At 38.0% G+C, this 24,919-nt stretch overlaps 1 protein-coding gene across 1 annotated transcript; it reads left to right on the forward strand.

Annotated features, from left to right (window-relative positions):
- Window positions 1-326: 326 nt before the first annotated feature.
- On the forward strand, window positions 327-23,049 carry LOC124156291 (digestive cysteine proteinase 1-like). Its single transcript, XM_046530749.1, has 11 exons — window positions 327-582; window positions 1,334-1,507; window positions 1,589-1,761; window positions 2,611-2,715; window positions 2,851-3,010; window positions 3,244-3,436; window positions 5,696-5,913; window positions 10,764-10,864; window positions 14,341-14,472; window positions 16,637-16,826; window positions 22,272-23,049. Exons 1-11 carry the CDS (start codon window positions 492-494, stop codon window positions 22,454-22,456), a joined length of 1,722 nt encoding a protein of 573 aa, XP_046386705.1. The 5' UTR covers window positions 327-491; the 3' UTR covers window positions 22,457-23,049.
- The last annotated feature ends 1,870 nt before the right edge of the window (window positions 23,050-24,919 follow it).

Below are 24,919 nucleotides of genomic sequence, written 5' to 3' on the forward strand. Positions count from 1 at the left end.
TTAAAAGTGCTAATCTCAAAGTAAGAATGGGGCTAATACCCCACATATACTCAAGTAACATCGAAGACACGTATATTTATCACTTCATGCATAATTCACTGATAGTTTAACCGCATATATTTCCTGTTTTTACCGCAAATTCCCTATGCAGGAAAGGGAAATTACTCAGTTCCTGCCTTGGCTAACCGCGAAAGCAAATAATGTTAACCTAAAGTCTGTTTGCATCCGCGAAAGCAAACAGACTAGAGTTTAATCTGTGGTGACGGGTTCCCGTGATTCATCTTGGCCGCGCATGTGTCTCGTAGTCTTGTCCCCAATGCCGTGGGAATGGTGTTGGTGCAGCTGTTATGGAAGTGGGAGTAATGGTCTTGTGACAGTGAGGAATTGATGAGTCGTAGTTTTGTACGCTTTTGTGGCGAAAATCCCGTGTGACCGTTGCACTGTCGTTCTTTTCATTCGATATTAAAGTACTCTGCTACACAGGCGAGTGAATGAGAGTCGACATTTACAGTAGCGATAAGAAGCGGTCAAGAATGGCTTTCAAATCTTTTCCGTTCCTCATTGGATGCATTTTATTCACCGGTGAGTTCTTTATTTGTTTTAATTGTAAGATATAACGTCCCAAATATACTCATTGTATGCGGCATCTGTGCATATTCCCATAATCACTGCCATTCCCGTTCGTGCTCAAATATGCACCATCATTGTCAAAGGTTATCAACTTTTTGATGCATTTTGTGTATGTTGTGTGACACTATCATATAATCCTTTTCAATGGAAATAAATTTTCTTTCTTCAAATTCCATTTGAAGTAGGTGTAACTTTTATCACGTTGTATGTGGAGTACTAAACGTAGACGTGACCGTCTTTAAATGATTAGGCCATTGTAAAATAGTTTCACTGCCTGTATGGTAGATTGTATTGTTATAATCCCATGTCCTCAGTCTTCTATTTCATCCTGTGGTCTATGTCTTGATTCGACTCCTTTTGTCTTTTTTTAAATCCCACCTCACGATGAATTACTATGCAACTGCCTAAAATAGCCGGCATATATTCAGTAGGTAGGTATTTAAAGACAATATTTTCTCTTGAACCCGACAGCGGTCATTCAGAAATTTGTATGCAGTGACCCTGTACGTCCGCAAGACCATCAATTGTTGTAATTCGTCTATCTCATTAGTTATAATTCGGTTTAATCATTTTAAATTTATGCCTAATTACAGTATTATTCTTGGAATTTGGGAGAAATAGGTGAAAAAATTTCAAACCTAAGGTGCTGAATGTGTAAGTATTCATTGGCTTTAATTTACCAAAACGTATTAATTACTTGCAGTGCCCATTAATGGACATGGTTTATCGAACATTATTGTTCAAGACCATGTTCCAGTATTTAGCTCAATGTACACTGTCAAAGGTGTGCTATACATACCATATGCAGAAATTAGAGAGCCATTTTATGGATGGTATGATGCTGAGTCTGGTTCCAGCAGAATAGATTACTATGGAGGTTAGTATGAAAACATTAATGTACATTATTTCTAAGCATGGCTATTTAATGTATTAACAACACGTGGGAATTCATTTTAAGACATGGTGAAAACTTATCAGCTAAGTAAGCTGGGAGACTTTGGAACGATGAGGAAAATTGTTCCAGTGACAACAGAGGAAAAACTGAATGAACGGTCATGTCTTGAAGTTAATGGCACCAAGGACACCCCAGTTTCACCTCAAAGCATATTACCTGACCTTACTGGTTTTAATGTAAGTATATTCTTTGTTTATTTGCAGCAGCAAAATTTCTAGACTTGCAAGGCACCAGGATATTGACTCTGTGGCATTTGTGAAACTGATTTAGCAGTCAATTGAACGACAGTCCCACTTGTGAGGAAGAAAGAACTATTGTAAAATCAAAAACCTCTGAATACATGGTCATTTTATCAAGACAGCTGCCTGTGATTTCTGGTTGTGAATTGTATGTTCCAATACTATGAGATCCACTGATCAAAAGTCACCAATGCAGATGCCAATATTGAAAATATAATATTATAGATATTGGGTCGATATTATTGCAGGTGTAATAGAGGCCTGAAATCTAAACTAATGAAGCAACTTTTAAAGTTAAAGTGACCATGTGGTATTGAATATGTCCCTTCCATTTTCAATCTTTAATTTCTAAACATTAACTGAAGTTAAAAAATGTATAATGGCTATTGAGAGGAGTGTTGCTAATGACTGAACAAGTACTTTTTTTTGTTGAGGACAAAGGAAGAATGTATGGTCTTAACTACTATTCATTTTTATGTTTGTCTTAACCAGTTATTATTGTGCTTGATAAGTCTGATGACATCTTTTGAAATTTTAACTTTGAAAGAAAAGAAGTAATTTTTACAGATTATGGTCCCAGGCCACACAGTAGTAAATTTTAAAAATCATGATGCGCAAAGGTTAAGAAAAAGACTTCGCTGTTCCACCTTTAAAGTTCTTTTTCTTAACCTTTGTGCATCATGAAGGAGTTCCACCATGTTACGCCAACCACTATGGCATTTTTATAAATTATGTCGATGCAGAGAATACTGAGGAAGTTGAACTCGATGTCGATTTTTTTTTTAGTGTATTGGTACAGAATTCATCAATGGTTTGGAGTGTGAGAAATGGAGGCTGGTGGAAACAAAAGGAGAGAAGGTCAATAAGTACACAATGTGGATTCGATACAAGGTCAGTATCTACATGCTGAGAAATCATTGAGATGCAAATGACAATAATTGAAAATCTATGTAGATTATTCTATTTTTGAGTATATATTTGAAGGCATGTTATGGCTAAAAGCAGTGAAACATTCCTTAATTTCAGAAAACACCAAAAGCCCCCTCTACCTTAGAAGTTGTGCCCGTCCGTTATGAAATGAAGGGATTCAATTCTTTATTGGGGTCTCATTATGATCATTACTATCTGGAATATGAATGGTTTTCACCTGAAAGCCCAAATCCTGATGTGTTCCATATTTCAAGAGGTGAGGATGGTTGCTTTCTAGATTGAATTGTACTGAAAGTTTGGATTAAAATTGTGATATACACAAAATCTATAAATTGTTTAAAACGAGTAAAGGGAAAATGTAAAAAAAAATGATTTTTAACCCCTTTGCACTTAGTGTTGAAAACAATCTTTGTAATTCTAGGTAACTAACATACCACTGTGTAATAGAAGGTGCTTTATTGGATTTCTCAAGTTTCCCAACTTTTTCAGGAATGACATGTCAGCCATTTCCTGGTCCTGGGGATCAGCACATCTATACATTCAATCCAATGAAAGAATTTGTTCATAATTATGATTCCCATGTTGAAAGTTCTTTTGATAAATTCATTCGCACTCATAGTAAGGAGTACAATGACCATACAGAGCAAAATCATAGGTTGAATGTCTACCGACAGAACATGAGGTATGTGGCACAGCATGAAGAATTACCAATTGATGGATATTTTCATATGATACAGGTTTTGGTGCTTTCCTGGAGGATAGAATAATTGAAATCTTATGAGGATGACAGCTGGGTTAGAATATTTCACCTCAACATTTCAGTGGCAGGCTCAGTAATGATTGTTAAGAAAATAGAGACAGGATGTAGTTTAATTTACTTATACAGCAGACTCCCAATTATCCGACTCTAGTATATCCGTGTTGCGGATTATCCGTGCATGATTTTCACTCTCACTCAATATTTTCCACGATCTTCATAAAAAAATAAAATTGGATGCAAAATCAACAGAATTACTGCATTAATGCTATGATACACCGTACTTATTATTTCCATTAGAATCCCCTGCGCAAAACGGAAGTGATCACGCACTAGCTGCATTCACGGGAGCACCGTGTTCCTGTTATTCAAGCCTTGCAGCATGCGACCGCTCTCCGTTATTACGGATACACGCCCCGCAGCAGTTGCCGCCTGGGCAACTTGTGCGAGAGGCGACTGCGTGGCGTGGTGCCTAACAGTGTAGTTTCTGACATCGAGCAGTGGTTTTGAAGCATTAGTGCCAACTACTTTTCTGTATAAAATCAACTGATTTGGGCGTTACTTGGTGGAACGATGAAATGTTCATGGTGAAACAAAACCCAGTACTATTTCACAAACTATTAAATAATGAAAAGTTTGTGGAATAGTACTGGGTTTGGTTTCACCATGAACTTTTCTGTATCCATGATCACAAAGCCATGGATGTGTGGTTTTTGAAACCAGGCCTTACATGGAGCATTAATAATATGAGTACAACCATGTTATCGCCGCTGAAAAGATCACGAACTGGCGAAGGAAGTTCTCAGTGAGTCCGGGAAGCACTATAATAACAGAATAGCTGCATAAATAATAATGTATTGTTTGTTTTACATAAATTATGAACATTACAAGACATTAAAGTGAAAGTTTGGGTTATCTGTGTTTTCCGATTATTCGTGTGGTCTCTCCCCATCATTAGCCTGGATAATCGGGAGTGTGCTGTATATCATATCTCCACTGGAAAACACTCAAAAATCGCCCACCGAATCAAATCCACTCATCTAGTAGCCCAGCAATACGAATCCGCTCAGCTGGCTGTAGCTGAAGCACAAACACTCACCTCCGAAGCCTGAAGAATTGGAGGTGAGCGTTTATGCTCCGGATACTGCTAGCTGAGTGCATTCCTATTGTTGGGCTACTAGATGAGCGGATTTGATTAGGTGGGCAATTGTTGAGCATTTGTGCAGTGGAGGTATCGATATAATTCTCAGGTCTTCATGGATTGGTTAGTTTCATGAGGGTTTTTCTTACTGATTCTCCTCATGGTCCTCGTAATTTTCCCAGTGACTGTGGTTAAGCATGGCTGCAATGAAATTGTCTGGACTCTAGACAAAATGGTGAGGAAAGGTTGTTTAAAAACAACCAACCCATGAGGAAGTGACACGATAGGGAATCATATCACTTACTCAGTGATTCAGCCGTAAGTTTTAAGGATTCAGGTAGATGCGGTGACTATTATTGGCTTCCTACCCTGTGGACCCGGGTCCAACACCAGGCAGTGGCAGAGATTTTTCAGAATGTCTAATCCCTGCTTGAGTACTTAGTGGAGGATACTTTAAGCACAGCACTTCATCTGTGGGTTGGGGCAAAAAAGCCATACTCCCGTCGTCACCTTTTGTTAAGACCAGATTTCTCTATACCCTTCCTTCCCTATGGCACAAATGACCCTTTTGGTCGCCTCTTCAAATACCGTATCAAAGTTTTTTTTGAATTGCTGAGGGTATGGTTCACCCCAGACCAAACCACAGGCATGTGATCATTTTACATTCTAGCTTGGGGGGCAGTTCTTGGCCACCTCACACTTGAGAAGTTTTTTTGGGGAGTGTGAGGTAGAGACAGGGCAGGCCATCACTGAAATATGTATGTATTTTAACCCAGCTCTCCCTCCAGGACCACCATCTTGTAAAGTGTTAAGGGAGGATGACCTTATGCTGTGATGTAGTGAGAAGTATTCCCTTTGAAGTAAAGTAATCCAGGGGATTCAGAAATCATACTAAACTCACCAATTCACAACTTGTGATTTCATATGCTGGAGTATGTAAAGGAAAAATATATTTTATATCCTATAATGACCCCTACATTAGGTCAATCCTCACCTTGGAATGAAAAACAAAATTCTTCTAATTTCTGTGCTGTTGTTTCTAGGTTCATCTCATCCAAGAATAGGGCTGGTTTGGGATTTCAACTTGGCGTCAACCATCTTGCTGATAGGACTGATGATGAACTAAAAGCTCTAAGGGGAAGGCATTACTCTGGAATTTACAATGGTGGCCTCCCTTTCCCAGATGTTAATGAGTCGGAAAAGAAAGATGTTCCTCTTTCAATTGATTGGCGTCTTTATGGTGCTGTGACTCCAGTCAAAGGTATTTTCATTCAAGGCTTATTCATTAAATGTGGGTTTAAACAAGATAATACTAGTAATGGTCGGTAGTCTAGCAGAAGTTATCGAATTACCAGTATTCATTACTTTTTGTTATCTTTTACTTTTTATTGCTACAAATGATAGAAAAGTGGCCACCTTTGAAGCCAGGTGTGTTGTGGAAGCCCCATGTAACTTGTACAGAATATGGTAATGGTCAAATTAGCAAGAGCTAGCTAAGGAAACATTTAAAACGCTATGATTTGCGTATCAAATAAATTTGTATTAGTGGCAATGGCTCGATTCCTCACCTGCACCATTTGTAATTACGAGGTTGACTTAGTGATCACAAGCTGCATCTCTGGCATTACACTACTAAAACTACAAATTTTCTGCCTACTTTGACATTCAAATTTTCACTATGCCCCTATTCTCTGTTCCATAGTTAATTTCGCATGTATGTATGTATTTTATTGTTCTTTTGTCATCCTCTTGCACCTCCTGCAGTCAGGTTCAAAATTGTTCGGCGTGACTGCTGACATCATGTAAAAAGGTGGATTTCCAATACTTAGTGGAACTATATCCCCTAAAATTTCATCCCACTCATATCATCACACATTGCCGTTGCCAGTTATCATTTTAACTGCTATTCAGTAAGATAGAAGGATGAATTTTTAGCGGTTTCTGATGTTTTTGCATCAATTAATCTGATGCATTGCCATGACTTGCAGTCATAACATATTTGGAGCGTCCAAGAAATCAGGGTAATAACAGCACATGAACGCACTGTTCAGTATGTGTTTGATGCTGGAACTGTTAAAATTCGACTACTTAATGCCTCAGCTTATTATGTCCAACATGATAAATTAAGTGTATATGATCATTAGTTAATTATGTTTGAAAGTATGATTTATAGTAACTATGTATTGCATGGCAAAACCAGCCATAGTAACACTTGTGAAGTAATTTTTTAAATGATTATTTAATAATCTTTAGTAATAACAACAGGTCACTGTGGCAAGTCATTTCTCAGATCCCAAGAGCTGTTGCTATAATGGGCTTTCATTGTAATTGTAGCATAGTCCTTGACCACCTAATGTAATTGTAGCAATGACTCCTGCTCTTGCCCTCGAGGAATACAGTAAACTCTCGATTAGACGAAGTCAGTGGGACCGGGAAATTGGCACTTCTAAAAATCGAGTTTCGTAATTTCAAACCTTTTATATAAGTCACGAAAAAATGTTTGCTTTTGTTTCTTCCGCCCTTTTTTGTCTTTAGTGGCCTTATTTATGTTATATGTTTTCGGTGGTTAATCACGGTAGAATTCTTAGAAAAGGCTTTTAGTTATCGATTTATGCTGTGAAAGGTCGTTAAATAATTATACCACCATAAATTTCTCATTTCTTGTACATACTTCAATATCAACGATCGCTTAAGAAATCCCCGACCAGTATAGAAAACGTAATCAAATAATGAATTGCAAAGTTTATTATAAGAATTTAACATTATCAATTTGTGGTTAGGAGCGAATAGCAACTATTAAGTAAGCGTAAGATAGATATTTGTTTCCAGCACCCATGGAAATATTAGCGGCAGCCGGCCTAACCATTCTCTAAGGGTCTAACCGCCATTTATGTCGCCCCCTATTGCTCAGTGACGAGAAAAAAAATGAAAAACGAGGGCCTTAACCCGTTTCCAAAATAACCTTGGTAAGTTAATATTTCCAGTTACTCTGTATTTTCAGCTGAATGTGCTATCTTTTCAATTAGTTATTTTCATTGAGATTCAGTTACGATCATGAATTACGTAGGATATGATGATCTTCTGGAGAATATTTAAAGTAAATTCTGTTTGAGTTCTCCGTCCGGCTACTGTGCTCCATCATTTTTGCAGACGTTGCTATGAAAAACTTTATTCTTCATCAGGACCATATTCTTCATACCAGGTGTGAAGTGCTATTTTCATTTAGTATGTCTCTCTTCTTTTATGCCAACAGGAGCAAGGTTCCAACCGGAGAACGACAGGAGAAAAATCTTCCATTATTGGAGAAGTAAAGAGAGAAACCTTATTATCCATATTGATTGTTTTCGTACAAGAGACGAGAAAGAATATATTCTTATGAGAAAGATATTCTTAGTTTTAGCACTAAAAAGCAGTCGTGCTATAATCGTAAATAAATAAAGTGTGGAAAGAGTAAAGTAAATAATTTAAATTGAAAAGTCAGCAGAGAAGAAGAGAGACAATTATAAGCACAGCACCATTTCCCTGATAGTGGAAGATACTTCTTCAGCCTCTCCAGATAAAAACTTACCCCTGTTGCAGGTAAAGATGAACCATGCCTTTCTCCACAGTCGGAGAACGTTCCCAGTGGGTGGGGTGAATAAGAGTGGGATGAGGAAAGAAGTGTGGTCAGCATAACGAGGGGTGAAGGGGCAGGAGAAAGAAGGGTGGGGAAAGGGCCTTGAGCTCTGCCTCAGTCTGCGTTTGGGAGGTGTATTTTTTTACGACGCACTCGAGCTCAGTCACCTTAGGGAGGGAGTGAATGGGAAATTCTGGGGAAGGAGGGGTTTGGGATGCGTGAGGTGGGTGTCAGCAAGATCAGCAGAAGGCCGCAGGAGAGTAAACAAAGACTTTGGAAAAAAAGATCTCTCGGCATGGGAGAACGGGGAGGTGCGCGAGAAGAAAGTTCATGGTGAGAGTTAGAAGTGCGTCTTCATTACGAGTAGCCTTGAAAATAAGTTGGTGGTAAATAGAGCCCAACACTTAAGATATTTAAGTTGTTTATTCAGGAAGGCTAATATATAAAAGATATTACCCAGAAAAATCCATTATTTTTTTGCTTTTTGCCTTTCTCCATCGCCGCTTCCACCATGGTTTCTCACTTGCATAAATGGGAATTTAATTGGGGATCTAAATCGTTTGCCAGATCTAAATATCTTAATGTTTGGAGGGCAGCGTATACTTCTTTTTTATTTGGTGAAATTGCTTCCTCACTTTCATCTTCGTCGTCACTGCTATTATGACTAGTCCCAGCCGCTGCTTCATCCGACGTAGGTACCGGCATCGCATTGTCGCAAGCCTGGATATCATCGTCTAGTGCAATATAATTGTTTGATGTTGTGCGCTGTGCTCTTCCTGCTTTGTCCAACTATTTTTTCAAAATCATCTTTTAAGCCTCTAATCTCCTCCACGATTACATCCGCTGCAGCTTCCTGGAGGTATAACGTAACGAATCAACCATAGCCGTGATATTATAGCGATAGAATTATTAGTAGGCCAGTTGTATCAATAACCAGCCTCGAGAACATCCTCATGATGCGCTATCAAAGGGAATCCGGTCGATTTCCAGCAATTTGCGATTGGAGTGGAGGAAATCAAGTACGTCTTTGAACCGTATTTCTGAGATGAAAAATAACAATTTTACTAACTTGGCCATTTTAGCAAAGTTAACAAAATCGTTATTTCTCATCGCAGAAACACGGTTCAGAGACGTACTTGATTGCCTGATTGGCAGGAGTGCGATGCAAACAATTATTTTTTTTATGGCATTGATTGATAGATTTTCAAAATGCAGTCAGAGCGGTCACTTTTGGGGAGGGAGGCCCCCGGAGGAGGGTCGAGGAGAGGGGCCAGCGAGGGTGAGCTCGTCGAGGAAAGGGTTCCAGATTAGGGACCCTTCGAAGTGCTTCGGCGAAAAGTAGTTAAGTAGTCTTCGAAGTACGTTCACAGCAGCCTGCCTTGCGAACATACCAGGTATGTTCACAGCAGTGCAAAAGGTTAAGTAGGAGTGTACGAAATACCTCGCGCTTCCTGACATGTTAAACTACGATGTATAGTCGATGCAATGTTTACGAATAGGCACGTAAGTGGGGGCATTATGTCAGTCGCGATGTTTTTACTGAACTCCTACTTCCCCTAAATTCCCATCGTGAGGTTTTAGGCGAACTGTTTCTCTCCTAAGTTGCACTGTCATTTATGATTTCACACTTCTGATGGACCACAGTCGGAAGCGCTGATTATTTTAGCTAACTACGCTGGTGTAACTAGTTTTGTTGACACACATTTCGCCGTAGTTCGTGTAAACGAATGCCATTTGCTCCTGGGGACCGAACCGAGGTTCGTAATTTCAAAACATTTCGTATAATCGAAACTTCGTATAATCGAATAGCGCCATGTATTTAGCATAGGCTTTTCGCCGGGACCGCAATATCACTTCGTATAATCGAAAACTTCGTAAAATCCTGCTTCGTATAATCGAGAGTTTACTGTAGTTGGTTGTTTCAAATATTTGCCTGCTCTTTTTGATTTCGGGGCCTTGGTATTTTTCATTGACATCATCTGCAAAGTATATCAAGAGAAACTTCATGAATCTGAAATCCATGTATTGATTATCGTGTCTTACCCTGCAATCCTTTTCAATCTCCCTCCCCCACCTCACAATATTTTCTAGGCCCCCTCCTTAGCAGGATGTCTTTTAAGTATATTCATCCTCATCCTGCAGGGGGGAGGATGAATATGCTTAAAAGACATCCCAGTATGACGACATAATAAGCTGAGGCATTAAGTAGTCTTATTTTAACAGTTCCAGCATCAGACACACCCCTCTTTCTTGGCACTTACTGTGACAATTATTCCTTGGAATGAGCAGTAGTCAACTTATGGTCCTACTCACTCACATCAAATGAGATATTGATGGATGAATTCCATAGTGATATATGTGTATGAATGATAACAGCTAATTTTGCAATTTTTTATAGTTTTTAATTTTCACTTTTATTGGGACGTCTTGGAAAAATTGATTTTTTGGTTGGAGATCTTCCACATAACTGTGCATATTTTTCTTCTTGACTTCAGATCAGTCAGTTTGCGGTTCCTGCTGGAGTTTTGGCACCACTGGAGCAATTGAGGGCGCCTATTTCATGAAATATGGTCACCTTGTTAGACTATCACAGCAGGTTTGTTTTATGAAAAATAATACCAATTGGTCCAATAATGTTATTACATTAGTGAAGAAGGATTGCTGCTAGCATGTGCTCTCATGATGTGGGTTATAAGATATTCTGCTGAGTTCACTGCATGTATAGCTGTAAATCTACTGAATTATCAATTAGGTACCTCATTGTTCAAACCCTTTAAGCTATCTCAATAGGAGGAACTACTAATAATATTTATTTATTTGTTTAGAGATCAGATATAAGTACAAAGAACAGTATTGTCAGTGATATAAAGTGCATCAATATGGAAGAACAATTTTTTCATTCTAAAATGAAATTAGGTATGGCTTGATACTTAAAGGAAAAAAGCCATTAAGTAGAAAGGAATTTGCCACTGAAGAATGATGAAGATAAAATGAATCGACAGTGTAAGTACATAGTGAGGAAGTGCTAAGGAGAGTGTGAGAAAAGAAAGTCTTCTAAAAACCTTAAGGGGAAGATGGGACAGCTTAGATGGCCACATTATGAGGCATGATATCCTGATGAAAACTATCTTAGAAGGACAGGCGGAAGGGAAGAAGGGCTAGGCCCTGAATGAGTTACTTAGGACAGGTCATAAAGTATATACAGTGCAACCTTGATAAAACGAGACCCCACGGTGCACCAATAAACACTCGTTATAGCGAATTGTCGCTTTACCGGAGGCGGGGCAAATAATAGCCAAAATACCTTTTGAGAACAGTTATACTTGAACAGGAGTGGTGCGGCGACAGATAAATTTCTATCCGATAAACGTAAGCGTAAATGCAGACGAAAGGCGATGTTTTTTTGCATCACTAAATTTATAAGTTCAAACAATTTATAAGCGCCACACTGAATAAAAATCATGCAAAGTATTGTTTTGTCAATCATTATGCCAATGCACTACCGACGAAGCCATTTTTCTATGCACTTAATTTGCGCACTTACGTAATCATTCTTTAATTTTGGTATATTCCATTGAAAATACAAAAATTAACTGATAAAAGTGTATCGCGGTTATTTAATGTCTCAAATATTTCCAGTAGTGTATGTTTATTGTTCATGTAGGTTACGCGGCAGTAAAGTGAAATAACGTATTGCATTATTTTCTGCAGTTTCCCACAAAAATTTGAGCACTCCATTAACTTAATTTCTAACAGATCGCTAGCAAGTACAGAGATTAAGGAATCTTGGTGTAAGTTTTTCAGGCGGTGAAACCCTCGCTATGGCGAGAGCCAATACCAATAGGGCCTCGTTAAAACGATTTTTTAACGTGCTTATTATAGGGTCAATCGACGGTGCATCGGTTATCTCTCGTAATAGTGGCAGTCTCGCTATAACCCGAACTCGCTTTAACGAGGTTCCACTGTAAAATAGAGTAAATGCGTAGCTATGAAAAGGCTAGCATATAATAGAGAGGAATTGAGAGCTGTGTCAAATCAACCTTAGGATTGTTGCCTAATGATGATGAAGTAGGAAGGTAAAAATAAGTATTTTAAGTTAAACGAGTCACTCGAGAACTCTTTCACTAATTATTATACTTGACTTAAAAAAACCTTTTTATAATACTTTTAATTTTATGTCACCTTTGATTAATAAGAGTGGCATACATAATGTAGACTCAGGGTAAGGGCAATATTTTTAGGTCGCATAAGAGTGGCTGACATGGTATTCATGGGCCAGCTTGAGCAATGAGTCTGCTAATTCTTTTTTTAATGTTAAATATTTTTTAGGGGAAAAGGAGAAGATCCCCAGAGAAGTATAACATGAGATAGAGAGGCCATGGTAAAGAGTAAGATGAATAACAGTGTTAACAATGGAATAGATAGTTCAAATGAGGTTTCAAGTAAAACAAAGTTTATTTGCTAGAGAGCTAATATGAGTATCCGAAGAAACGAGAAAGTCGGTCTGTATGCTAAGGAATTTAACACAGTCAACCTGGGGAATAGAAGTTCCCAGGATATTAATAGAAAGCAATTTGTCATTATTTTGTACAAGCAAAGTGTAACCAAGATTTATCAATGTAAACCACTAGGCTATTGTTTGAACACCATTTAATAAATTGGTCTGAGCTGTCTGATAGTTGACTAACAAGGGTTGGAGATAGGGGAAAGAGAGATGGTGTCTTGAGCATTAACACATTCAATGGGGGCACAATTTTCATGAAAGTCGTCAGAATCAGCCAATTAAAATAAGAAAGAAAAATAGAGGTTTCCGTGCCATAACTTCCTTTCAAATACTGCTATTTACACACTGCACACACAGGTCGAAAGAGGGAAGCTTGCTGAAGGCAATGCATACAATTGGAAGACTCAGAAGTGGATTATATACCGGCAGAGCACGTCAATTCACGTGCTCCGCGCTGAATGTGTCAAGGATAGATGTGACCTTATTTGTAAAAATATTGTATTCTGGGAAGTCATTAATGTAAACCAAGAAAAGCAAAGAAGCACCCAAGATCAATCTTTTTGGTGTGCCCTGAGTAATATTTTTTGCAGGGGAGGTCAATTTCTAACCATTACTGGAGAGGATAACCATATGACATCTGCCAATATGGTAAAAATAAATCCACTCATATGGGACACCACTAACACCAAAGGCATTAAGCTTTTGAAGATGATGATGGTCCACAATAACAAAAGCTTTAGGAATAGTGAAGAGCAAAGTCGCAATTTAACTTTTTGTCCTGGGGCAACAAAATATTTTCAGTCATTTGCTAGTGTGCTGTAGGGGTGGATCTTCACTGTCTAAAACCATGGTGGAGAAAGACAGAATAGAGGAGATCATTTGGTTGAGCTTATGTAATGAGTGCAGCCTTTATTATCATACACAAGAATGACTAAAGCTAGTTTTAGTGGCTCAGGGAAGTATTAAAAGGCATGTATTTTAACAATCCACAACAAAATGAGCTTTGTACATAATATGTATGTAATAATCAGGAAAAAATCCTCCGTTAGGTTTTATTAGATGAAACTACAGTGGCTGTTACTGTATTGGAGTGTGGTCATAAAAGCTGACATGAATTCTTGTTTTAAGATAGTTAACATCAAATACCTCAAAAGCTAACTCTATGAGCAGTACCCAACTTTAGCTCGAACATTTTATCTCAAATTAATAAATATTTAATTAGGTTTTCATTTGATATGCCTTTTTAATATGTAAATGAGACAGATTTTCCATGAATTGCTTAGAGTTCTCCCTGAAGAGCCCGTGTTAGTTATGATAATTTTTATCAATTCCAAATTTTTCAAAAATGTGGTGATGTGATAAGTTGGTTTCTTTGTACCTTTAAGTTGATCGTTCATCAGCAATCATCTAAGTATCTTTCCAAAGACTTAAGAAGTTAATGTTCTGCTTAAAATGATTCTCACAAAATATCAGCAATATTTTTGATTCAGTCTCGAGTTGTTAGACATTGAGTAATTATGACATAGTATGATTATATTAATGTGCTGACTCATGGATTTTCTTTCTAGGCCTTGATTGATTGCAGTTGGGGTTATGGAAACAATGGCTGTGATGGAGGGGAAGACTTCCGTTCATACCAGTGGATGATGAAGCATGGAGGTTTACCATCAGAAGATGAATATGGGCCTTACATGGGACAGGTACAAATTTCAGATGAACAAATTATACTTGCGTAAATTGAAATTCATTTTGAAGGAATCTGCTATATCAGCAGCAATGTTTTCCATGCTTTGAATGCCTAGCAGTATTGCTGATTATGGCAGTTTACTTGAGGAACAGCATTCATTTCATGCCTACTTTAGGAATAATTTATTAACTTTTAAATGCATATCTCTCCAGGGCCTTATTTAGGATGTGGGTGGCTCGGGGGCCATTTTGGTGGGAGGCCCACTGTTTCTAGGTGTTGCAATTTGTACTGTAATTACAGGAAATGCTAGTAACACAATTTTCATCAATCAGTATTTAATAAAGTCAATTTTGACGACTGCATGTTAACCTAAAAACAACCCAGCTTCACTTCGAATCCCCTCATACATGATGGTTTTTTTTCCAATTTTGTGAGATTCACCCATGCATTTATGGATGGCCTTGGGTTGGTGTGTGGCCCAGGGCCTGGCCACCTTGGGACCCCCTTTGATCCAGCCCTGTATCTCCCATTTAAGTCCATCACATAATTAAATTTAACGTCCATGTGTTTCGGTCTTTTGGTTTTCCTCTTTCCCTATGAATGAATGCAGCACTGGTTGTCATCAAACATTGTTACCAGATTTACTACAATAACACCCATATCTGCGAGAAACCCTTGATCTGTATCAGTACCATTGCACCAGTTGTTGTACAGGAGATGTTGTACTAGAAGTATGGGAAATAAGTTGAGAGGGTCAACTCGTCTCCAAAGAGAGGACCTAATCCCTCGTTGAGTGGAATCTTTCAAGGCTGTGGCATTCCTGAGTTTATTGCTCAGGTAACGATACTTAGCGGATCCCTATTCAAAATATATACTGCTGCTAGGACAGCTTCTGGCCACAGATTCTTGGGAAGCCAGAACTCAAAAGCATGCACCTTGCCTTTTCCAGTAATGTTCTATTGAACCTTTTGGCCTCTCCATTCTATTCTGGGGTGTATTGAATGGTGTATTCCTCTGGGATTCCCTTCTCTTCAAAATATTCTTTCATTTCTGCTGACACATATTCTCCTCCATTGTCACATCAAAATCTGCCATATCATCCTAGTGCAGTCACTCAAATACACCTTGAAATTCCCATTTCCCTTCCTCATGGTCTTTCAGGTCCTCTTAACCATTATGAACCTTCTGCCCTCAACTCTGAGTAACTGACTTTGCATTTTTTGCTCAGAAGTTCTTGAGTGTGGGGCATATGGCAAATCTTGACTTGTAATACAGTGGAAGTTTTTGATCCTGTCGCGTGTGCATCTAATATTGTGATAACTTTCTGTACGGGTCACAAAAATTATGGTGGTGATGGGACTGAAACTGGGTTTGAAATACTAATTCAGCAAATTATTTATAGTACAGTGAGTCCTCGTTCTACGTCACCCCATTTAACGTCATTTCGCGATAACGTCACGAAAATTTTAAGACCGTCATTCGTTTATCGCACCTTCGCTTTGCGATAACGTCAAGTCTTTTAAATTTCGCGCGAGGAAAAATGCAAAGCGGCGGGCGTTGCAGGTTGTTCGTTTTGCGGGCGGTCATACAGTCAGTCAAAACGAAGTGTAAAACGGTGTGTTTATTGTTAATTGCGATTACGGTTTCAGCAAATTTTCTGCAAAATGAATTCTTAGGTAGGTGCGCAAGGTTTTACTTGACATAATGGTATTCAGGAACCTAAAAAGTGATTTCAAGGAATTTTTCCGTGTAGAACTCAGAGTTTTTGTCATCACTTTTTTCGCCGTGTTAACAATAATTTTGGTTCCTTTAATTGCGACGATGTTTCAGCGATGATGATGCCCAGGCGACGCTCGCGGGGGCGACCACCATAGCGAATTCCCATCTTAAAAAATGCCCCAGATATGATACGCTAAATTTTTTTCGCGTGTAGAAGCCGATATTCACTTTTAAGATTGTTTCTTATGGGATTTATGCTTCGATTAACGTCATTTCGTTTATCGTCACATTTTTCAGGAACGATAAGTGACGTTAAACGAGGACTCACTGTATGTATTGTTTATTTTACCACATTTTAGCAGATATTCCTTTGTGCAGGACCACAAAATGATAAAAGCCGTTAATGTATTTGCTTTAATAATCTATAGATATTTAAATAATGCTCTTTATTTTTGCAGGATGGATATTGTCATGTGAACTCCACCAAGTTAGTGGCCAAAATCACAGGATATGTGAATGTCACATCAGGAGATGCGGATGCATTAAAGTATGCTGTTTCAAAGAATGGACCCATTTCTGTTGCTATTGATGCCTCTCACAAGACCTTTTCATTTTATTCGAATGGAGTGTACTATGATCCTGATTGTGGTGAGTAATTTTCAGTTAATTAGTGGAATACAGTAGAATTGCGATACTAAGGCATGCGTAAGACACTTTACGGATTAAAGATACAGTTAAGCCGTGTCCCAACTCGTTAGCCATTAGGCATCATGTATTTAGCCAGCCAGATTCTGGGCAGCCAACCACAAGGGAGCATGAATTGGGACATCCTTACGCAGGTGCTGCCATCTACTGGGCACTAGGCCAATGCAAAACAAGAGATAATCGGAATGATTTGAACAAATGATGAACAAAACCCACCCTAAATTGTTAAAATCATGGAGAATACATTATATAATGTAGTGTAATGTATTAATCATGGTTAAATTATGATGTTTCAAGTGATTTTGAGTATTAAATGTCAGAGAAGAGAATTTAATCATAATTTTAGTATCTTAGACAAACTTTTTGTAATAGTAAAGTAGGGGTATACTTTCAAATTCGTATTTTTAGTTCCGTATGGTTTTGTGAAATAGGTTTTAGCCAAGTTTGTGGCGAAATGTTAGCGTATACTCCTTTTAATTGGTTTTTAATATTTCAATCGTCTCTCAACCAAGTACTTTTTCGAATTCCTTATATTTAAAAAATTTAATTTCTAGTTTTGTTATTATTAAGAACAGGTGTATTTCGTCTATTCAAACGGTTACCGTCTGACTTGGGAATTATTTTCAAAATTTATTTAAAGTATGGTTGACGCACATAAATCAGGTTTCGTTATCATATCTTATAATCACTATTGATTTTAAATGTTGTTACTTATTCCGATTCCAATTTCGGGACTTTGTCCAATAACATATAATAATAATTGTTTATTCTTACGGGTGTTAACCTAATGTACAAAAAGTGTTAAATAAGAATTTAGACATAGTGTTACATAATTAAGCATTATTTAACACGTTAAAAAAGTAAACGGTAGCAAAAGATAACATGTGATCGGTATAAAAAGTTATAAAATAACACATACATTCATAAGAAGCATACTAACATTAATTAGCATTAAAATTAACGCCGCCTTCTCATTAACTAATTTCTCCGTAATTCTTACACTTCCATTAACGCAATTTCATTATTATAAACAAAATAAAAATTAATAATTATTCGAACAAGTCTCAAAATATCAACACTACTTGCAAACAAGTACTATCCCTTGTTGACAGCCATGATGCCCTTTCTCCTGAAGACGCTTTGCACGCTTTGAATCATGGGAAAAGTCGGGCGAAGGATGCACTCCTCGATGCCTAAATCTGGCGGCCGCGTTAGCTGCCTAAATTCCCTCCCTTATGCTGGCTAACGAGTTGGGACATCCTTCCAAGATGGCGTCATGGCTAAATCCTGGAATTGGCATAGCCAAATGGCCAATTGGGACACGGCTTAAACTCTTGATTATTCAAAGTCTGCAGGGCCAGAAAATTGTGAAAAATGTCGGGGGCACTTCATAATACAGTGAAACCTTGATATAACGACACCCACGGTGCACTAATAAACACTCGCTATAGCGAATTGTCGCTTTACCGGAGGTGGAGCAAATAATAGCCGATATACCTGTTGCGAACAGATATGCAGGAACAGGAGTGGTGCGGCGACAGATAAACATCTATCCGATAAACGTAAGCATAAATCCAGACGAAAGGCGATGTTTTTTTGCATCACTAAATTTCCTTACTCAAATAGCGACTAACTATTCAAACAATTTATGAGCGCCGCACTGAATAAAAATCATGCAAAGCATTGTTTCGTCATCATTATATTTATGGAACGACAGTTTACCACATAAATTTGAGACTGAGCACTCCATTAACTTCATTTCTAACAGATCGCTAGCAATTACAGAGGTTAAGGAGTCTTCATGAAAGTCTTCCGGCGGTGAAACCCTCTCTATGGCGAGAGCCAACACCGAAAGGGTCTCGTAAAAACGTATTTTTTAACACGCTTATTATAGGGTCAATTGACGGTGCATCGCGATCTCTCGTAATAGCGGGGGTGTCGTTATAGCCCATACTCGCTTTAACGAGGTTCCAGTGTATCAAGTTTCAGAATTTCGAACCTTTTTAAAAAGTCCCAAAAAAATGTTTGCTTTTATTCATCCACCCTTATTTTGTCTTTAGTGGCCTTTTTTTTAAGCGTTTTCAGTGGTTATATACGACAGAATTTTCAAAAACACTTTTTTGTTATTGATATTATTCAGTGAAAGAGTGCTGAAATACGATGGGACTCTAAACTTCCCATGCTTTATAGTTAAATATTAACGATCTTAGTGCTAAAGAAATTCCCGTTCATTTTAGAAAACGTAATCAAATAGCAAATTGAAAATGTTTGTATACAGATTTAACGTTAGAAATTTGTGGTCAGTAGCGAATACCAGCTATTATCTACCCATAAGATAGATATTTTTTTCCAATGCCTATGAAATTTTAAAGGCAGCCGGTAGCTACCACGTATGTCACCCTCTATCACTCAGTAACAAGAAAAAAGAAATACAAGGCTCCTAGGCCGTTTCCAAAATAACCTTCGTAGAATTATATTTGTAGTCTCTTCTGTATTGTCAGGTAAATGTACGATCTATTTGAATAGTTATTTTCAATATGATTCAGTTACGATCCTAAATTGCATAGGATATGATTTTCTACTGGCGAATATTTTAAGTAATTCTTTTCGGGCTCTCCGTCTAGCTGCCATGCTCCATCATCTTTGGGGATGTTAAAATGGAAGATTACTTATTCGTCATCAAGGCCATTGATTCCAGTTGTGAGGTGCCATGTTATATCTGTGGTATGTCTCTCTTCTTTTATGTCGACAGGATCAAGGTTTCTTACCGGAGAAAGGCATCCTCGATAATGGAGATGCAGCTTCCATTATCGGGGAAATAAAGAGAGATACGTTATTATCCACCTTCATTTTTTTCCCATAACACATGTTTTATCATTTCTCAACATTTTTAGGTGAAGTATAGGTTCAGTTGTGTGAATTCCCAAAAATGATACCCCAAAACGTTTACTTTAACCTCATTTAGTTTTCATGTTTCTATTTCCATAGAGCAATAGTAAGTGGTTTCTTTTCTCTTCTTTGAGTCTTCTGCCATACCCTTCTTGCCAGTTCACATATTTTCACGCATTCTGCCTTTTTGGTCCCCGATTTCTGAAAAACGCTGATAACATGAGCCACCTAATGTGTTCTTTGGTGACAACCAATAACTTTCGGCTGTTAGTGTTTTGCTTCCATATGGTTTCAATATTAGTAATTTCAAAGCACTGAAGGAACAAGTGACTTTGTACGCAGTCACGCGCACGGGTGCAAAGTTAAATACACCAAAGGATGAAGTTAGCCATTGTTCGGTAAAACCCATCCCGAAGTTCGCTCTGAGAAGATGGCTTGGTGGTGTAACTGGTAGCACGCCTGACCGGCAATCGGGAGATCCGGGTTAGAATCCCGGCTAAGTCAAATATTTTTTCATGGCGAACTTCATCCTTTGGTGTATTTAATTAGTAATTTCGTATTTGTGTGTAGCGAGAACCTGGATAACTGCACTCATCATGAACATTGATGTTGATACTTATGCAGGAATTAATATCTGACATCAATTAACTTTATTAATCGTGGTATCATAACCTAAATTAATCAATTTGCCAATGAATGATGAGTTCCTATAATAGACCGCAGCTAAAAAGTTTGTAAGTATGCAAAATAAACTTGTGGAATAAAGCTTCTTCAACAATGGGAAGAGAGTGAAGGGAGGCTGAATTGCATACTTCATTGAAGATATTGGAAAGAAAAAATGAAATTAAAATGAAAATCTAAGAAATGATGGTGTTCCTTGTTCGTCCCTAAAATGTTGAGGGGCCAACAATTGCCCAAATGTTTTTTTTTAGGGCTTGCTCATTTTGGTTTTTGGACCCTCCAGTTCCTAAACTTACAAGGGGAGACCACGAAACTTGCTTCTCCTTTTCCTATGCCGTATTTTTTATGGCCTTCGGAATGGTGAACACATCCCTGAAATAGTAGTGGTTCCGTTGAATGGGCCTTAGTTTGGCTGTAATTAATTAATTTTCATGCGGCACTTTTCACAAGCCACCTCTAGTTCCATAATGTCGCACTACTCAGCAGGTGGTTCAGGTGGGGTAGTGGTTAGCATTTACGTCTACCACCTAGGGGACCAAGGTTCGGGGCTCCGTGATGGCTGTATATTTTGTTGTCTTCATTGTGATCATACGGCGTCAACTTTTTCATTAATTTTAATTGCGACAAGCATAGACATGAGACTATTTTTTTATCATCATAATGGCGTTTAGGTATTTAAGCAGTGTCATAGTAGGCGGCTTGTGAAAAGTGCCGCATGAAAATTACGGCACGCAATTATGGTATCGTGCAGTAGCGGTTATAGGAAACCAGAGCTTAAGGCAAATTGTGTACGCAGGGGAGTGCCTGGCTATGACTCATGCTATCTCTACTTCCTCTTCCCCCTCTGCCTTCACTTCTACTATTCCATTCCTATGCAGTTTGGCCTTGACTGGTAATGGCGTAAACATGTCCAAGTGCGACAAAATCTCCGGTTCCCTTGGGCCATATTCAACCGCATGCGATGGCACGGCAATAATTACATGTTAGCAATGTGAAATATACAATCGGAGATCGTAAGTAATATTTCTCTGAATTTACGAATGATTTACCATTGACGAATCTTCTAATATTAACGAAGAATTTTTTTCTGCCGCTGATCGTTATTTACAATGTCCCAGCAGCAGACAATGTCCAATGTCAAGCTGACGTCCAAGTAAACTTGAAACATTCCGTGTCAGCAAATAGATAAAACAATTCCACTTTAAGAAGGGGATATAATGGAATCAATTAGCCCGGAGTAGCATTGTATTTAAAAAATGCAAAGATCTTGGTACTTTTTCGTCTGATTTTATTTTTTTATAAAGATCGTGGAAAACTTCAAAGGTAAACACATGCATGGATAATCCGCAACCCGGATAAAATGCAGCCGGATAATTGGGAGTCTCCTGTATTAGGAGTCAATGCATATAAAACATCATCAATTATAATTATTAATAATATTACTTAATATGATAATCCTCAGTGAAAATTGGCAAAATTTGAAAAGACTGCTCAAAATCAGCTCAGATCATTTTTCGAATTCATCTTTAGTCAAACCTGTCTTGTAGGAAGGGTGTACTGTGGTAGCTTAAGCATTAAAAATTAAACACCTGAATAAGAACAAGATCTGAGAACAGGAATGTAGAACCAATGCCGGGTACCAAACTGGAAGTGAAACCAGCAAAGAACTGGAAATGATCAATGTTTTTTTTTTCTCTTATAAATTCACATCTTCCTACTGAAGTCATAAGTAAAATTTACTATGCATATTATTACAATTTATCATTTAGTTCTACTTGATGCAAATATATTTACATCATGCTTTATTTCAAATTCTAGGCAATAAGCCCGAGCAGTTGGATCACGCTGTCCTTGTTGTGGGTTATGGAGACATGAATGGAAAACCATATTGGCTGGTGAAGAACTCATGGTCAAATTACTGGGGTAATGATGGCTATGTTTTGATGGCCCAGAAAGATAATAATTGTGGTGTGACTACAGATCCAACATATGTACTTATGTAACATCGAAGTACATAATGAGTAATGCTAATGGGTCTCTCTAAAAATGTCCATGCATAACACATCGACTTAGGATTCTATTGTTAATTATAGTACAAATCAAACATGGAATTTGAAAAAATCATGGATGATTTATTGTGATAAATGAAATGGATTTCCTTGGTCAAGGCTGTATGGTTGTCTTTGCTAGACACCCTCTGTGATACATCTACATATTTCAATTGTCATTGATTTTCAGTTTATTTGTTTAAGATCTGTTCACTTTATATCTAATGGAGGATTTTGTATCAAGTCTCATAAACTGAATACTTCACCATTGTTTGTTACTCACTTTGAAAAGGTCTCATAATCCTGGGATCCTGATCTGATAATTACTTTCTGGCTGTTGTATTAAGTCTCTTACCTAGCTTATTAATTAATTATTGTCAATTCAAGGAAAAATATCAAGATAAAATAACTTGTTATCAGGTATTTGATGTCGTATTTTTACCTCCTGTGTTTCCTCGTACTTATGTTTAATTTGTAGCCATTTGACTATTGTGAAGATGCATTTTATGTGTGATGTGTTATTATGAAATGAAAATCTTATTGCTGAAGATGATTTTCTTTTGTTATACTTTGATCCCACTATTATATTTTAGAATGGAGAAGTTAAGACTAGAATATCAATAGATTTTTGCCTCAATAAAGGCTAAGAAAAAAATTTTCAGCAGACAAGAAGTAATTAGCCAAATTATAGCATGGAAAATTGGTAGTTTTTGCTATTGCTCTCTCTTGTCTTCTTGGTATTTGTCTCTCTTGTACTCTTGGTTCTCGGGAAGGTATACTATGCACTGGAGAGGCGTGGAATACAAGACAGATTCTGCTTAAAAACTCATCAGAGACACAACGTGTTTCGAAGTTGTTACATTGTAAAGTGTGTTCTTCATTCCTCTTTTTTTTTCATAAAAACTAAAAGTATGTGCTAGGGATGGTTTTGAGGTGTCAATTAACTGATGAAGTATGCAAGGATTAGGATGGGGGACAAGAGGGAGGATTCAAGGTAGTTACGGGACTCCTTGTGGAGGATTCCTCAGGTCTGCTAATTTGGTCTCAGTGTCTTTTCCTTGGTGTCCATAGTTCTCTGTGAGGAATGGTCAGGGGAAAATTCATTGGATGTGACGTGACTTGAGGATGCCTGACGGCATACCAGCGAAACTGCCTTCTCCAACATGTCCCAAACTGAGTACTGCTTGTAGGAATTATTTAGAAAATTAAAGAAGAGGAAGGAGACCGCTATCAGAGAAGAAATTGAATTTGTATACAATTAACTAAATAACTCAAAGGGATGAAGAAAACCTAATAATGAGGGGGTATTGAAAAGTACAGTCTCCAACGATGCCATTTCTGAATGTGAGCCACTAAGCAAAATTTGACTACAGCGTTGCATTCCTTGTTTTCTTCGCTAAAATTTAGAACCACTTACGTTACCTTAGGTCACTCAGTCACTGTGTAGCAGTCGTTAAGGATGAGGTTCCCGCTTAGCACACCCGCCAGGTACGAACTATGCTAAGTCATTCGATTTTTGAAAGTGAAAAATTTTTCTACGATAGAAATTCATCACCAGTTAATGGAAGTATATGGCGAGAAGTGTATGGGCATCAAAAACAGGTGGAAATGGTGTCAGGAGTTTTCTAATGGACCAGAAAACATCCATTATGAGCAGCGGTCAGGGTGGGCGAGTTTTCCGGAATCAACTGTCGCTCGAATTGACAAGATGGTGCACAATAACCAAAAAATAACCCTTCATGAGATAAAGGAAGGTCTTAATGAAGGGTGTGACAACTTTTCCATGCAGAATACTGTGCCGGAGGTCCTCCGTTACAATATGGTGTCTGCCAGATGGGTCCCTAAGCAGCACACCGATGAACACAAGAAAAAGTGCATCCACATGTGTCACATCAATAGATCGCCATACTCAATGAATTCGGCTGGGATATCATTGACCACACTCCTTACAGCCCAAAAGTTCCCCGAGCTCCTAACACCTTTTTTTCCACTTTCAAAATACTCCTTGGGGGACAGAGATTCAAGTCAGATGAGGAAATGCAAGACACAGTCGACAGTTGGCTGCAATAGTGGTACAATGCCAGTATTAAAAAGCTGGTTAAAAGGATGCAAAAAGTAATTGATCATCAAGGCATCTATGATGAAAAATAGCAAAGTACTCAGCCTTTCCAATGATGTACGCAAAATTGAGAATAAATTTATTTTCCATTTTTTAAAATAGGAGACCTTACTTTTCAATACCCCCTTGTTGATCAATACTTTTCCTGTTCAAACCTTATTTTAAATAAATTTCTACTTTGTAACAGTATTTGACAAGTCTACCTTTGATAAGTCTCACAGTTGTTACGGAAATTTTTTTTCCGAGTTTGAGCGAGGTACCCACTTCGGTCGATAATTGTTTTTCGGGTCAAAGCCGCA

The sequence above is a fragment of the Ischnura elegans genome, chromosome 3 (genome assembly GCF_921293095.1).
Source record: "Ischnura elegans chromosome 3, ioIscEleg1.1, whole genome shotgun sequence".
Taxonomy (NCBI): domain Eukaryota; kingdom Metazoa; phylum Arthropoda; class Insecta; order Odonata; family Coenagrionidae; genus Ischnura; species Ischnura elegans.